Source organism: Myxocyprinus asiaticus, chromosome 11 (genome assembly GCF_019703515.2).
Source record: "Myxocyprinus asiaticus isolate MX2 ecotype Aquarium Trade chromosome 11, UBuf_Myxa_2, whole genome shotgun sequence".
In the NCBI taxonomy this organism is placed as follows: Eukaryota; Metazoa; Chordata; class Actinopteri; order Cypriniformes; family Catostomidae; genus Myxocyprinus; species Myxocyprinus asiaticus.
The window spans coordinates 13932501-13945342 of NC_059354.1; the positions used below are offsets into that span (position 1 = coordinate 13932501).

Sequence of the window (12842 nt, forward strand, 5' to 3'; positions counted from 1 at the left end):
TTCAGGTACGTCGCAGAATGCGGCTGCTCTTTTTGCCAGTATATTCACTACCAAAGTGAATATATTTTCTGCTGTATTATATTGTTTTCTCCAGGTGGCATGAACCAGTGCGTCGAGGCGGGATACAATGCTTGAAAGACCCCCCCGCCCCTAGCTGCAAGGATAGCACAGCTGGGGCGATCTCATGAACAAAGTCTCCCCCAATCCTCCTCTCCTCTTTGAATCAGCCTCTTTGGTGGGGGACAGGGAAGAGGAGGAGGAGGAGGATGACGCTGATGATCGTCTTTTGGAGGACGATGGCCAGGAGGATGAAGACAATGCCATTCTCCCTGCTCTTCCTCCTTCCAGGCTGGGTAGCGCGATGGACACGTCCCCTTCTCCTGTCCAATGAGAGCTAGACCTTATTGAGATGTGTAGAAGGTCGGCAGCCAAGCTCTCTATCGACTGGCCGTCCCAGCAGACTAGCCAGGGTACAGAGAGGGATCTGTACGACGGCAATTTATTTCAGCCATCCCAGCGTGCATCGCAGAGATTCGTAGATTTTGGGACAAGCCTTTTTCACACAGAGTGCCTGTTAAAGGTTACTCTACGCTGGAAGTGCATGAAATTGAGGATCTGGGGATGTCCAGCCCCCCTCCAGTCGAGGCATCGGTGGCGAATCACCTTCACCCCGATAGTCAGGCACTTTTTTTCCATCTGCTCCCGCTTCATTGCCGGATGGATGGAGCGATTGTCAGCCTCCATTTACCAAAAGAGTTGATGGAGGAGATGGGCAGACAAATTGATGCGGGGGCGCCGGATGCGGCATTGTGGGAAGAGATCTGTGTTATTGCGGATCTCAACCTACATACATCAAGAGGGGTTGACCAGAGCTGCGGCCGCAGCATGGGTCTCGCCGTTGTGGGCGAACAAGCTATTTGGCTCAGTCTGTCTGGCCTGTCTGGGAGGGAGAAGACAGATTTCCTCAATACATGTCCACAATGTGGCAGCAGTGTGATTTGAAGAAAAAGGATGGGGAAGCGTTCGAGACCTGCCTTCCCCAAAATCCACTGCTCGCCCCCTGCAGCAGTCATGTTCCAGGTTCACAACCCATTTTAGAGGTGGACAATCTGGTTTTAGAACCCAGATCAGGCCTCCCCAACTGCCCCAGCAGTCAGGGCAGAGAGGGGCACAGCCGAAACAGCCGCAGCTGAGAAGCAAGGCTTCTTTCACAGCGGCAGCCAAACATCTACTGTCTAACCATCAGGGCAACAAGAAGATACAGGCGACCTAACCAGTGTTCTAGTTCGGGACAAGGAGTGGGTGAACAGCTCTCGGAGTCACTGTTTCACTCCTTCCTCAAGAAGTGAGTTTGTTTCCCACCCCTCCAGCCAAGAGGACTCAGAAGGGGAATCTAACCATAACTTTTGTGTGACACGGTTCATACACAAACTATTTAATGGGAGTTTTGGCACCAGTTTCCCAGTGCCTCATAGTTTGCATCTCCCCTCTCCACACACAGGGTCAGAAAAGAGATAAGAGGAAAGTTTGCACAAAAACATGCATGTGGCAAAAATTTAAATCTCCTCTGTGCATCCAGGCAGTGGCCCAAGGGCACAGCAGTGTGTGACAATAAATCACAAAATAATATCGAACACAGAGCTGCAATCCCCAGCTTCGACGTTAGATGGTGCCGCAGCTCCATTGGTGAGCGAGAGCTTCAGTGGGCCCCTCTCTGTTCACGCAGAAAGTTGGCGTGTATGCATAGTTCATCCCTGGGTTTTATTTACGATAAAACGGGGTTATCGGCTGCAATTCGCTGTAAAACCACCTCTGTGCAACAGTGTGTTTATATCAATAGGGGAGGGGGAGTCATCTCGGATTTTAGAGGAGGAAATAGACAATTTGCTCAGCAAAAGAGCAATAAGGATTGTGCCGCTGGAGGACAGTCATCAGGGCTTTTACTCCAGGTATTCTGTCATCCCCAAGAGTGGCGGAGGTCTCTGTCTCATTCTGGATTTGCGAAACCTCAACAAATACCTCACAAGGTACAAGTTCAAAATGCTCATGCACAAAACACTTTCTCAGTTTATTCATCCCAGAGACTGGTTTATGTCCGTCGATCTGAAAGATGTGTATTTTCATGTGGGCATCTTCAGTAAGTGTGTGTAGGCAGCGCTAACACCTCTGAGGTTAACGGGTCTCAGGGTGTCTGCTTATCTAGACGATCTACTGCTGTGCATGCCGTCGCGGCAACAAGCAGAGATAGATAAGAGAACTCTGGTGTCTCATTAAGTGTATCTGGGATTCAAAATAAATTAGACAAAGAGTTGTCTGATGCCCTCACAGGAAATAATTTATCTCACTGGAGAATCCCTACTTTCCTTCAAGGGGAACCCCTTTAAGGGGCGGTCTCTCTGAGGAAAGTGGTGACGACAGACACGTCACCAGGTTGCGCGGTGTGCGAAGGCAGAACAGTGAATGGGGTTTTGCCCATGTCACTACAGAATGTGCTCATAAACGTTCTGGAGTTACTGACAGTGCTTCTAGCATTGAAGTACTTTGTACAGTTCCTTCAAGGCCACAATGTCCTAGTCAGATCAGACAACACGACAACAATGGCATACATAAACAGACAGGGGGCACGTGTTCATATCGGCTACACAGCCTAGCACAAAAGCTGATTGTGTGGAGGGGTGTGCGCTTTCTCTCATTACGGGTGACGCACATTCCAAGAGCGATAAATACGGGGGCAGATCTCCTGTTCAGGGGGAATCCTCTTTACGGAGAATGGAGACTTCACTCTCAGGTGGTGGGTCAGCTGTGGGAGAGACACAGGCGAGCTGCATAGATCTCTTCGCATCGCACATAAACATTCATTGCCCTCTGTTCTTCTCTCTGTGAGAGAAGGTGCTCCTATGGGTGTGGATGCCAGAGCATGTGAGCGAAGCAGAGTGGTGTGACACTCTGCTCAATAACCCGCTCCATGCGCATGTGCTCCTCTCAACTGCTCACGGCCCAAGTGAACATTCCGCTCAAGTACCGCTCATGCTCACCGGTAAAAAAAAAGTTAGCTCAAATCCCGCTCCGACATGAAATGTCTCTGTAGTATATTTGTTTATGTAGGCTATAAGGCTTGCAACTTCACTAAAACAATGTTTGAACTCCCGCAGGTCTATTGCTTATTTCGCAGGTTCCCAAACCAGCATATCACAAAGCACATTCTGGGTTGAGCGAGCAGCACTGAGCGGCCGTTAGTGGAAATTATAACAGCTCCGCTCAATGCTCCACTCACATGCTCTGGTGGATGCTCTAGCGCATCCTTACACATTTCCTCCACTAAGCCTGATCATTCCAACTCTAAAAAGAGTAAGAAAATATGGTCACTCAGTCATACTGATCACCCCGAACTGGCTGGGGAAACTGTGGCTGGCGGAGATAATTCAACTTTTGTATGCTCAGCCTTAGCAGCTCCCAATTCGCAGGGATCTCCTGTCGCAAGCGTGGGGGGAAATATCTTTTTAGATAAAGGCAGGGCCTTTTCTACCGCCAAGGTTTATCTTGCTGCCATATCGGTTTGTCATGTGGGAATAGATTTGAATATAATAGGTCAACACCCGCTTGTCTGCGGGTTTATCAGGGGCGCACGATGTTTGAACAGGGTGTCAAAACCACTGGTTCCATCATGGGATCTGTCCGTGGTCCTAAACGCACTTTCTCAGCCTCCTTTTAAGCAGTCGAATGTATAGAATTAAAGCTCCTTTCGCTAAAGGCAGCTTTATTATTGGTTTTAACATCTGCAAAGCGGGTAAGTGAACTACATGCTTTGTCAGTTCATCACTCTTGAATGCACTTTGCGGTGGATTTATCTAGAGTGTCTCTTAAAACAAATCCAGCCTTTGTGCCTAAGGTGAGCGACTGCACTCAGCTGTAAGCCGGTGGATTTGCTAACTTTTCACCTGCCGCCTTTTTCCTCACCAGAGGACGAGCGGCTTCACTGTTTGTGTCCAGTTCGTACTCTACATTCAGGAAGAGTAATCAGCTTTTTGTTTCTTGGGCTGATTCTTGTAAGGGCAGACCCATATCATGACAGCGCATGTCTCATTGAGTAGTAGAGGCTATTATATTAAGTTATAATAGTTTGGGGCTGCGACCTCCGGAGGGCTTGAGAGCTCATTCTGCCAGAGACATGGCTACCTCATGGGTGCTGTTTAAAGGCATTTCAGTCCGGGACATTTGTGCAGTTGCGAGTTGGGCATCGCCTCCCACTTTTTTCTGATTTTATAGACTGGATGTCACATAGCTGTCATTGCCTCATTCAGTCCTTGGTGCTGGTAGTAAATCTGCCGATGTGTAAAAAGAAAAAAGAAAAAAATACACACACAAATCAACAATAACACAGTGAAGCACAAGTGTGTTACCCCCCCCACCCACCAATCCATTCTTAGCAAATTGATTGGGTGGGTGTACATTGGACACTACAAGTTGGCTGACTGTCTGCTTCGGACAGCATATCTGCAATACAGGAGTTGGCTATATCCCATAGTGAGATACCGAACGAATGTTAGAAAGATAAATGTAGGTTGCTCATGTAACCCTGGTTCTCTGATAACAGGAGTGGGGTATCTCACCACACTTCACTCCTTGCTGTTGCACAGAGAAGAGATATGCAGAGAATGAAGTAGGCACCTATGACAGTGGTTTATATAGGGAGGTGGGACTCCCTTATCACTGCAGTGATTGATCTGTCAACTGACAGACTGGGTATTATTGGTGCTTCCAGGATTAGCCAAGCTGGAGGTGTTACCCATAATGAGACACCTCACTCCTGTTACCAGAGAACCGGGGTTACATGAGTAACCTAAAGATATACACACTTCAAATAACTCACAGGATTTTGCTGAATGGCTCATCACCTCCAGTGTGTGACATCATTTCATAACATAGATCTTAAATTAAAGGTCACCGTATCATTACATACACTAACAGGGTGGAAAATAAGAAGGGACACACACACACACACACACACACACACAACAAATAAATAAATAAATCAATAAATAAATATCAACTTTTACTATCAGTGTTAAAATTACACATTTACCACACATACAGTATATACATGTTAGTGAGAGAATGTGATATTAAACACTTAACTGTATGAAGAAAAAAGAAAAAAAAATGATGATTTAGCACAAATATTAAATAAACTTAAAATATTTTAATTATTTAACATTTAACTTTAGGCCCACAACAGTGTGTAACATTACAAATAGTCTTAATTGTTTTTAACAAGCATAATAAAATTGTAATAAATTATGATTAAACATTATAAATTCTATAATATGTACTAGGGACTTAAAAGGCACAGAATTGAAGAAATGACTCATCTGTCACATTCTGAAAGTTGAAAAAAAAGGCAAACTGTGAGACGGGCAACATTATTGAAGTGTAAATTGTTGACTTATTGAAGGTTTAAATGGGGTAGATTGAAAAGACATTTCAGCGTTACTGTTAGGTAGCAGGCTAAGGCAAAATTTATTAACTTAATCAACACACCATCTAGGCAAATGAAAACCATCACCATCACGTAATTTGTAAATTTTATGATTTTGATTCCAGTGTTGCTACACTAATCAGCGCTTGATCTCTTTAAAGTTTTCCCAGATGTTAGTACATCAAAGTTAAAAAACAAAAAACACAAGAGTCAAAGGACAACGGCGACAAGGCAGACATAGTATGTATGTGAATGTATTTATACTACACATCTCCTTACCTACAGAACATACTTCAACGGTCGAAGACATCAAATTCAGTTCACACTCAAAATGTTTTGGAATTCAGACACAGCCACAAGGTTTGGCTATCATTCTTTTCATTGCATATGATGAGAAACATTCAGAATGAAAGGCAAACAGGAGCAAACCTCTGAGTAGAGTCTTTCTCTTCTCACAGTACTGCAATGAGATGAGCTTTATAAAACGGTTTGCTGAGGAGTTCATCTGAGTCTTAGCATGGCCAAATGCTTCCAAGATGGCATTCACCTGCAAACATAGAAAGAAGAGATGATAAATAATTCGACAACGATCACAGAGAGATTCCATGTAGACTCTCTTTCAAACACTAATGAACTGCCTATCTGAACAGCATATTAAAGGGTATAATTGTTCACTCAAAAATGAAAATTCTCTCATCATTTACAGTACTCACACTCATGCCATTCTAGATGTGCATGACTTTCTTTCTTCTGCTGAACACAAACAAAGATTTTTAGAAGAATATCTCAGCTCTGGCCAGAACTTTGAAGCGCCAAAAAACACAGAAAGGCAGCATATAAGTAATCCATACGACTCCAGTGGTTAAATCCATGTCTTCAGAAGCGATATGATAGGTGTGGGTGAGAATGATTTGTTTCTAACCCACACCCAGCGCTCCAGACTGCGACTAAATGGTCGCATTTTGCGCATTTACATGTGGACCAGTCTCGAGCACTCAACCGCGCAGATCATAATAAACAGCGCTGCAAAAAGCGTGGGCTGGGTTGCAGATTCAGCATTGATTTTTTGTGTAAAACCTCTATGAAAACCCATAATGTGTCGATGATTAAACTAGTTTAAAATCATATTAAATGGCCTAACATTCTAAACAGCATTGAAAAGGAATAAATGAGAAAGCTGTACCATGAAACTGTAAGGCTTTCAATCCACGCATCACAGATATTAAAAAATATATATATTTATCATGAACTTATATCAATATATCAGGGTAGTGAGGGAATACAGTTTAATTTCTGCATGTGTTTTTCTTATGAAGAATGGCATAATTTGTCAAATAATCATGGTTTAACTTTTACCTCTGGTTACAATGATCTAATTGCAAATACCACAGTTAAAAATATGGATACAGTGGAACTTTCCTTCGTGTAAAATCTTTTCTAATGCTCTCTGATTGTAGAAAAAGGCTTTGTTTGACTTCAAATGACTGTATTTTAATCAGCAAGATCCTGATGAAAAGAAACCATGACCTTGTCCTCACAAGACATGACGTGACACTGCGACACGTGATAAAGGGTATCTTTTCCATGTTAATCAGAGTTTTTTTCCCTAACCAGCCACAACAGAGCATTTTATTTTTAGAATGGTTACTATTTTCTGCGATGTCACGCCGAGCAGCCCAGTCAAAAATGGGTCTATAATCCTTCTCATAACAGTGTATTAAAGCTGGGGTGACACTAGCCGGTTCAAAATCCAATTATTATTATTATTATTATTATTGTTACAGCTATGCCACTGTTCATGAGGATTCATGCAATCAGAGCAGGTGACCCTTTTCTCCACCAGGTGGCGATAAGCTATCATTGATAAACATGTACTCATCATCTCAAACTATGGAGTCTGCTGTGTGTGCTTCATCTAGTGCTGAGATTATACACACATATGTATTAATGTGAAATAATGTCACCCATTGCTCGTAGCCATAAAATTGCTATAGTCATTTCTGTATGTGGAGCTTTTAGCCAACAACAAATGGCATCTTGAGATTTGACCATAACAACAAACCACCAGCCTGGGGCTTTCACATAATAATTGAAAGCATTTAATTCCCCTGTGCATAGTGGGAAATAGCAGCTGTTTGAGGCTATCATGACTCTGAAGGATCACTGGAGCGACTAAAAGCACATAAACACCTCCAGGGCTCCAGATTACAGAGCACATGGGAGGACAGTCAGAGCGAAGTCACAGCCTCTGCCAAATGCTCAAGACAATGAATGATCTCAAACATAATTGCTACATATAGCCAGGGTTGGGGAGTAATGGAATATATGTAATGGGATTACATATTTAAAATACAAAATATAAGTAACTACAGTTACAATTTAAATAATTGGAAATTAGAATACAGTTACATTCAAAAAGTATTTTGATTACTGATGAGATTACTTTGCATTTTGCATATATTGCATATATTGTCATTTGTTTCATTGAATATTTAATCCTTTCAGATGGAAAACATTTATACATATAAATGATGTGATCCAAAGTGCATTTGAACAGTGGTGAAACACTTTCTTATGATGTGTTACATTCATACGAGCAGACAGAATTAAGTTTGAAGAAAGTTTGGAGCAGAAGAAATAGAAATAAACCTTGTGTAAATTGTCAGCTTTACGCTAAGCTAAAATGCTATTTCTAGCCATTTTACATGCACGTTAACAGGCACGATCATATTTTGTTATCAAGAAAATTCACGTTGGATCATAATTTCTTTTTTTCTAGTAAGACCTTTGATATTAGGGCAAAAATCATATTCTTGATAATAATTTTTGTATTGTTTTCCTAAAAATCCTTAAAACAAGATCAATTTGATTTATCTCATTTTAGAAACAACACTGCATAAGATATTTAGGTTTTTCAGAGAATGTATTTTTAACATGTGTATATTGTCTTACTGTACTGGCAGAGTTTTTATAGTCAAAACAAGTGGAAAAATCTACCAGTGCTGAAGAAGTAATCCAAAGTATTTAGAATACGTTTAGATCTTGAGTAATCTAATGGAATACGTTACAAATTACATTTTACAGCATGTATTCTGTAATCTGTAGTGGAATACATTTCAAAAGTAACCCTCCCAGCCCTGCATATAGCAGCATATGAGCTGCTCAACAACTGTAAATTGAAAATACCAAAATATTTTTTTTAATTTTTTTTTTTAAGAAAAATATCTCAAGGGGTCAGGGTTTGGCTGATTAACGTTGGCATTTTGCCCCTACTGGCAGATGCTATAACTACAGTATAACATTATTTTGCCAAAACAAAAACTGCCATTGAGATGTATAGGAATGCTAAAGGATCTCTCTCTAGGTGTTTTAACCTCTTTGGTTTAAGTTAAACATTAAGTTGTGGCCTGCTTGATTACAGGAGGCAGAATAATCAAACATTTTGATATGTATTTCATATATGGCTTTGATATTGTATTTTCGTAATAGTCAAACTCTAGTTGTACCGATATGATTGTGTTGGGGAGTTGACATGCGAGTGATGGGCAGACAGACGGATAGACTTACATGCTTCATCCGTGGCTCTAAAGCGAAGCCTTTGGTACTTGAGCGAGCGGCCAGGTGTTTCAGGATGTACTTACAGGCCACCGACTTCCCAGAACCGCTCTCTCCACTAGAGAAAGGGGGAAAAAATGAAGGGGTGAATCACACACACACACACACACACACACATAAAAAAATTAAAAATAAAAAATAAAACATTTGCAGGTCATATTTCACCCTAACTCAAAATAAAAACAGGTTTGCATTGTGACGTTATTTTCATACCAAATTATCACATTTTCCCTGCAAAATTCTCACTATTGCAATGCATCCAGATGTTTTATATCAAGTTTTTTGTAATCCCATTATTTTCAATGGTGATTCTAATTAGATTCTTATTGATGTAACAGAATATTTTACTGTAATACAATGATATTTTTAAATCAACATAAAGGCAGTATAACAAATACAACCATGATGTACACTTTACAATTGAAATACAGTAGCCTTACATCGTTATATAAGAAGAAATTTGCTTAAGTGTCAAAACAAAATTAAATGGTCTTAAAAATAGGCTCTCTTTTTTCCCAAATTATGTCTTTTTTATTTAGGACGAAATATGACTTTGACATCTTCCCGACAGAAGAGAGCAATTGAAAAATTCTGTCTAGAAGAGCTGCCTAAAACATTCTCTGTCAATCTAAAGACACCTAACCAATGTAGTGGCTGATATTTTAAAAGATCCCTGGGCTGACTGTCCCTTGGTTAATATGTTCTCCTATTAAACTCTTGTAAGTTTAACAGTGGGAGATCTTGTAGCAGGTCATGGAGCAGTATCATTCCCCTCCACATCCCTATATTTCTTGAGCGATAACACACTCAGCCAACTAAGACACTTTCTTGCTGTCTCTTTGTTTATCTTCTCTGACATTTTTTCAGTTCCTTAAGGGCCGTTCACATAGAGCCTGATTTTGTGTCCGTCCATGGGGTTTTTCTATTGTTCTCTATGTAAACATGCACTAGACAATGTCTTTGACCATTGAGCCGCATCCACCTGTTTTTTTAGTGTTTCGCGCAGCAGTGCTAGATTTTTAAGTTGGTGTGTCAGATAAAAATATGCGGTGCGCAGTGTCTAGCATTTTTAGTGCTAGAATGCATTTGGGGTCTTGTGACCGAAAGGCCCCTTAGTGACTATAACAGAAAAGAAGTAACATTTTCATTCCTTGAAACTTCCTACACTTTGTCCTAACCAGGCGCAATGCAATAAAGTCCCAAGCGAATCAAAATAGAGTTTTTGGCCTAACCAGCTGTGGCCACGAAAAGTGACGATCAACTTTTTTTTTCAATCACTTGGTTTCTATTTCAGCGGTATTGTGCTGGGTAGCCCCACCCACTTTGAAAAATAACTGGTCTAAAATCCCACTGACTCAGCTTTTAGAAAACAATGCATTACGTAAGAGATAATCCACAGTCAGCTGGTCATTATCACACAATAAAATAATAAAAAAATTTTTTTTTTTTTTTGCGAATAACCGTCTGACTGTGGATTATCCCATTTATTATACGACAATTTACCAAATAAATAATTAAATGAAGATCAAATAATGATGTGAGTTGAAATTACATCTCTAGAAACAGCAGAATTTCACCAAAGGTTTGCGTCTGAGTTCCGTAAGGTATTATATTGTGACAAATTACAATCTGACTGCTCATTATCACACTTATTACACAACTACTTGCTGAATAAATACATAAACTGACTTGAAATATTAATTTGAGTAGAAATTATTAGCTTACTTGTAGAGATCACAGAGTGCTAAGAGATACCCGGATGAAATATCACTTTATGAAGATATTCCATAGAGCTGTGTGATAAAATGGCTTATTCAAAGCTGTGACTGACTGTGCGATACCAATTGTCATTTTGCGTGGAAACCAGTATATTTACAGTGTTAATCCACACCAGACCTCTTCTACTAACAAGGGTTTTGTAGACTTACTGCAATAACAAGGCAAGATTTACATCCCACTTCATGTTTTTGATGAAGTACAGTAACTTTATTAATTACAACACTGTTTCATGTTATGACCTCTTAATATGAGCCATAAAGCACAGTCAAACAGCTTGCAGTGGCTCTACCATCTCCATAAGCAGGACAGCCTGCTTCCTTCCAGAGGGCGAAGAGAATAAACGAAAACCAGTCCGAGCAGATGCTTTTTTTTAAAAGGTAATTTGGCCTCCGACTAATTATTTTCTGGAGGGTCTGATGCTTTTTCTCCCCACTTTTCCATTACTTTTTAGACATCTATTCTGGGTTGCAACTGAACTCAAGGGCACAATGCATTCCTGAGCTAGAAGAGTGAGAGTGTGTGTTTGCCTGTTTGTGTATGTGTGTGTTTGAAAGCCCCTTGAACCGGCATACCACCACTATTGTTTCCATGGTTCTGTAGTCACTGGAGCATGGCAACAGTGATCTACCTTAACCTGCGGCATGCGGGTGTGTGTGTGTGTGTGTGTGTGTGTGTGTGTCTGTGTGTGTGATGGATAACCCATGCAGAAAGGATATTAAAGTAGCTGCCAGATCCTCTCTGGCTCAGCGAAACATGGGGACTGGGCCAGCGGAGCAGCATCAGAATGTGAAACAGCATTTAATTGCAATCAGAGATGACCGGAGTACAGAGCAGGACATGGAGCGGGCTACACCACTGCCCCCGAATTCATTAATCTCCCTGAGAGTGTTTAACATGTTTGGATTTACACCATCCCCAGCACATTTGTCTCTGTGACAGCGTTTAGCAAGGGCTGCTCCAGCCATGCAGGAGTCTGTATACCCAAATATGGAGGCGGTCAACTCTAACTCGACTTCATTTTCACCTCTCTGCCAGCACAGGGTCGCTTACTGAGCTGAGGACAGATATTACAACCTGCAAGCTGGTGTATACACGAGAGTAGGTAGAAAAGGGGATCTAGAAGATACTTGGGAGCATCTGGACATGTTTTTTTTGTGTTAGTTTTTTTGCTTATTTACAGGGATCCTACACCTTTTAACCAATAAATCAGGGTTGCCACACTTTTTTTTACCAATGAAGGTCCAGTCATTCGTAAAAAATAAAAAAATGAAAAAATAATTGTACAGATATATATATATATATATATATATATATATATATATATATATATATATATATATATATATATATATATATAGTTGAAGTCAGAAGTTTACATACACCTTAGTCAAATACATTTAAACTCAGTTTTGTAGGCCTCCTTGCTAGCTTTTTTCAGTTCTGCTCATACATTTTCTTTCAGATTGAGGTCAGGGCTTTGTGATGGCCACTCCAATAACTTGACTTTGTTGTCCTTAAGCCATTTTGCTACAACTTTGGAGGTATGCTTGGGGTCATTGTCCATTTGGAAGACCCATTTACGACGAGCTTTAACTTCCTGGCTGATGTCTTGAGATGTTGCTTCAATATATCCACATAATTTTTCTTCCTCGTGATGCCATCTATTTTGTGAAGTGCACCAGTCCCTCCTGCAGCAAAGCACTCCCACAACATGATGCTGCCACCCCCATGCTTCACGGTTGGGATGGTGTTCTTCGGCTTGCAAGCCTCACCCTTTTTCCTCCAAACATAACGATGGTCATTATGGCCAAACAGTTCAATTTTTGTTTCATCAGACCAGAGGACATTTCTCCAAAAAGTAAGATCTTTGTCCCCATGTGCACTTGCAAACTGTAGTCTGGCTTTTTTATGGTGGTTTTGGAGCAGTGGCTTCTTCCTTGCAGAGCAGCCTTTCAGGTTATGTCGATATAGG

At 41.0% G+C, this 12842-nt stretch overlaps 1 protein-coding gene across 1 annotated transcript in view; it reads right to left on the reverse strand.

The window, feature by feature from the left end:
• The window catches only part of LOC127448609 (unconventional myosin-XVI-like), a 311203-nt gene that overhangs the window by 127357 nt on the left and 171004 nt on the right, over positions 1-12842 (reverse strand). The window contains exons 14-15 of the mRNA XM_051711276.1: positions 9044-9149; positions 5906-6023 (exon numbers count right to left, since the gene is read on the reverse strand). Of these exons, the coding sequence (XP_051567236.1) occupies positions 5906-6023; positions 9044-9149 (224 nt within the window). The remainder of the gene's footprint in view (positions 1-5905; positions 6024-9043; positions 9150-12842) is intronic.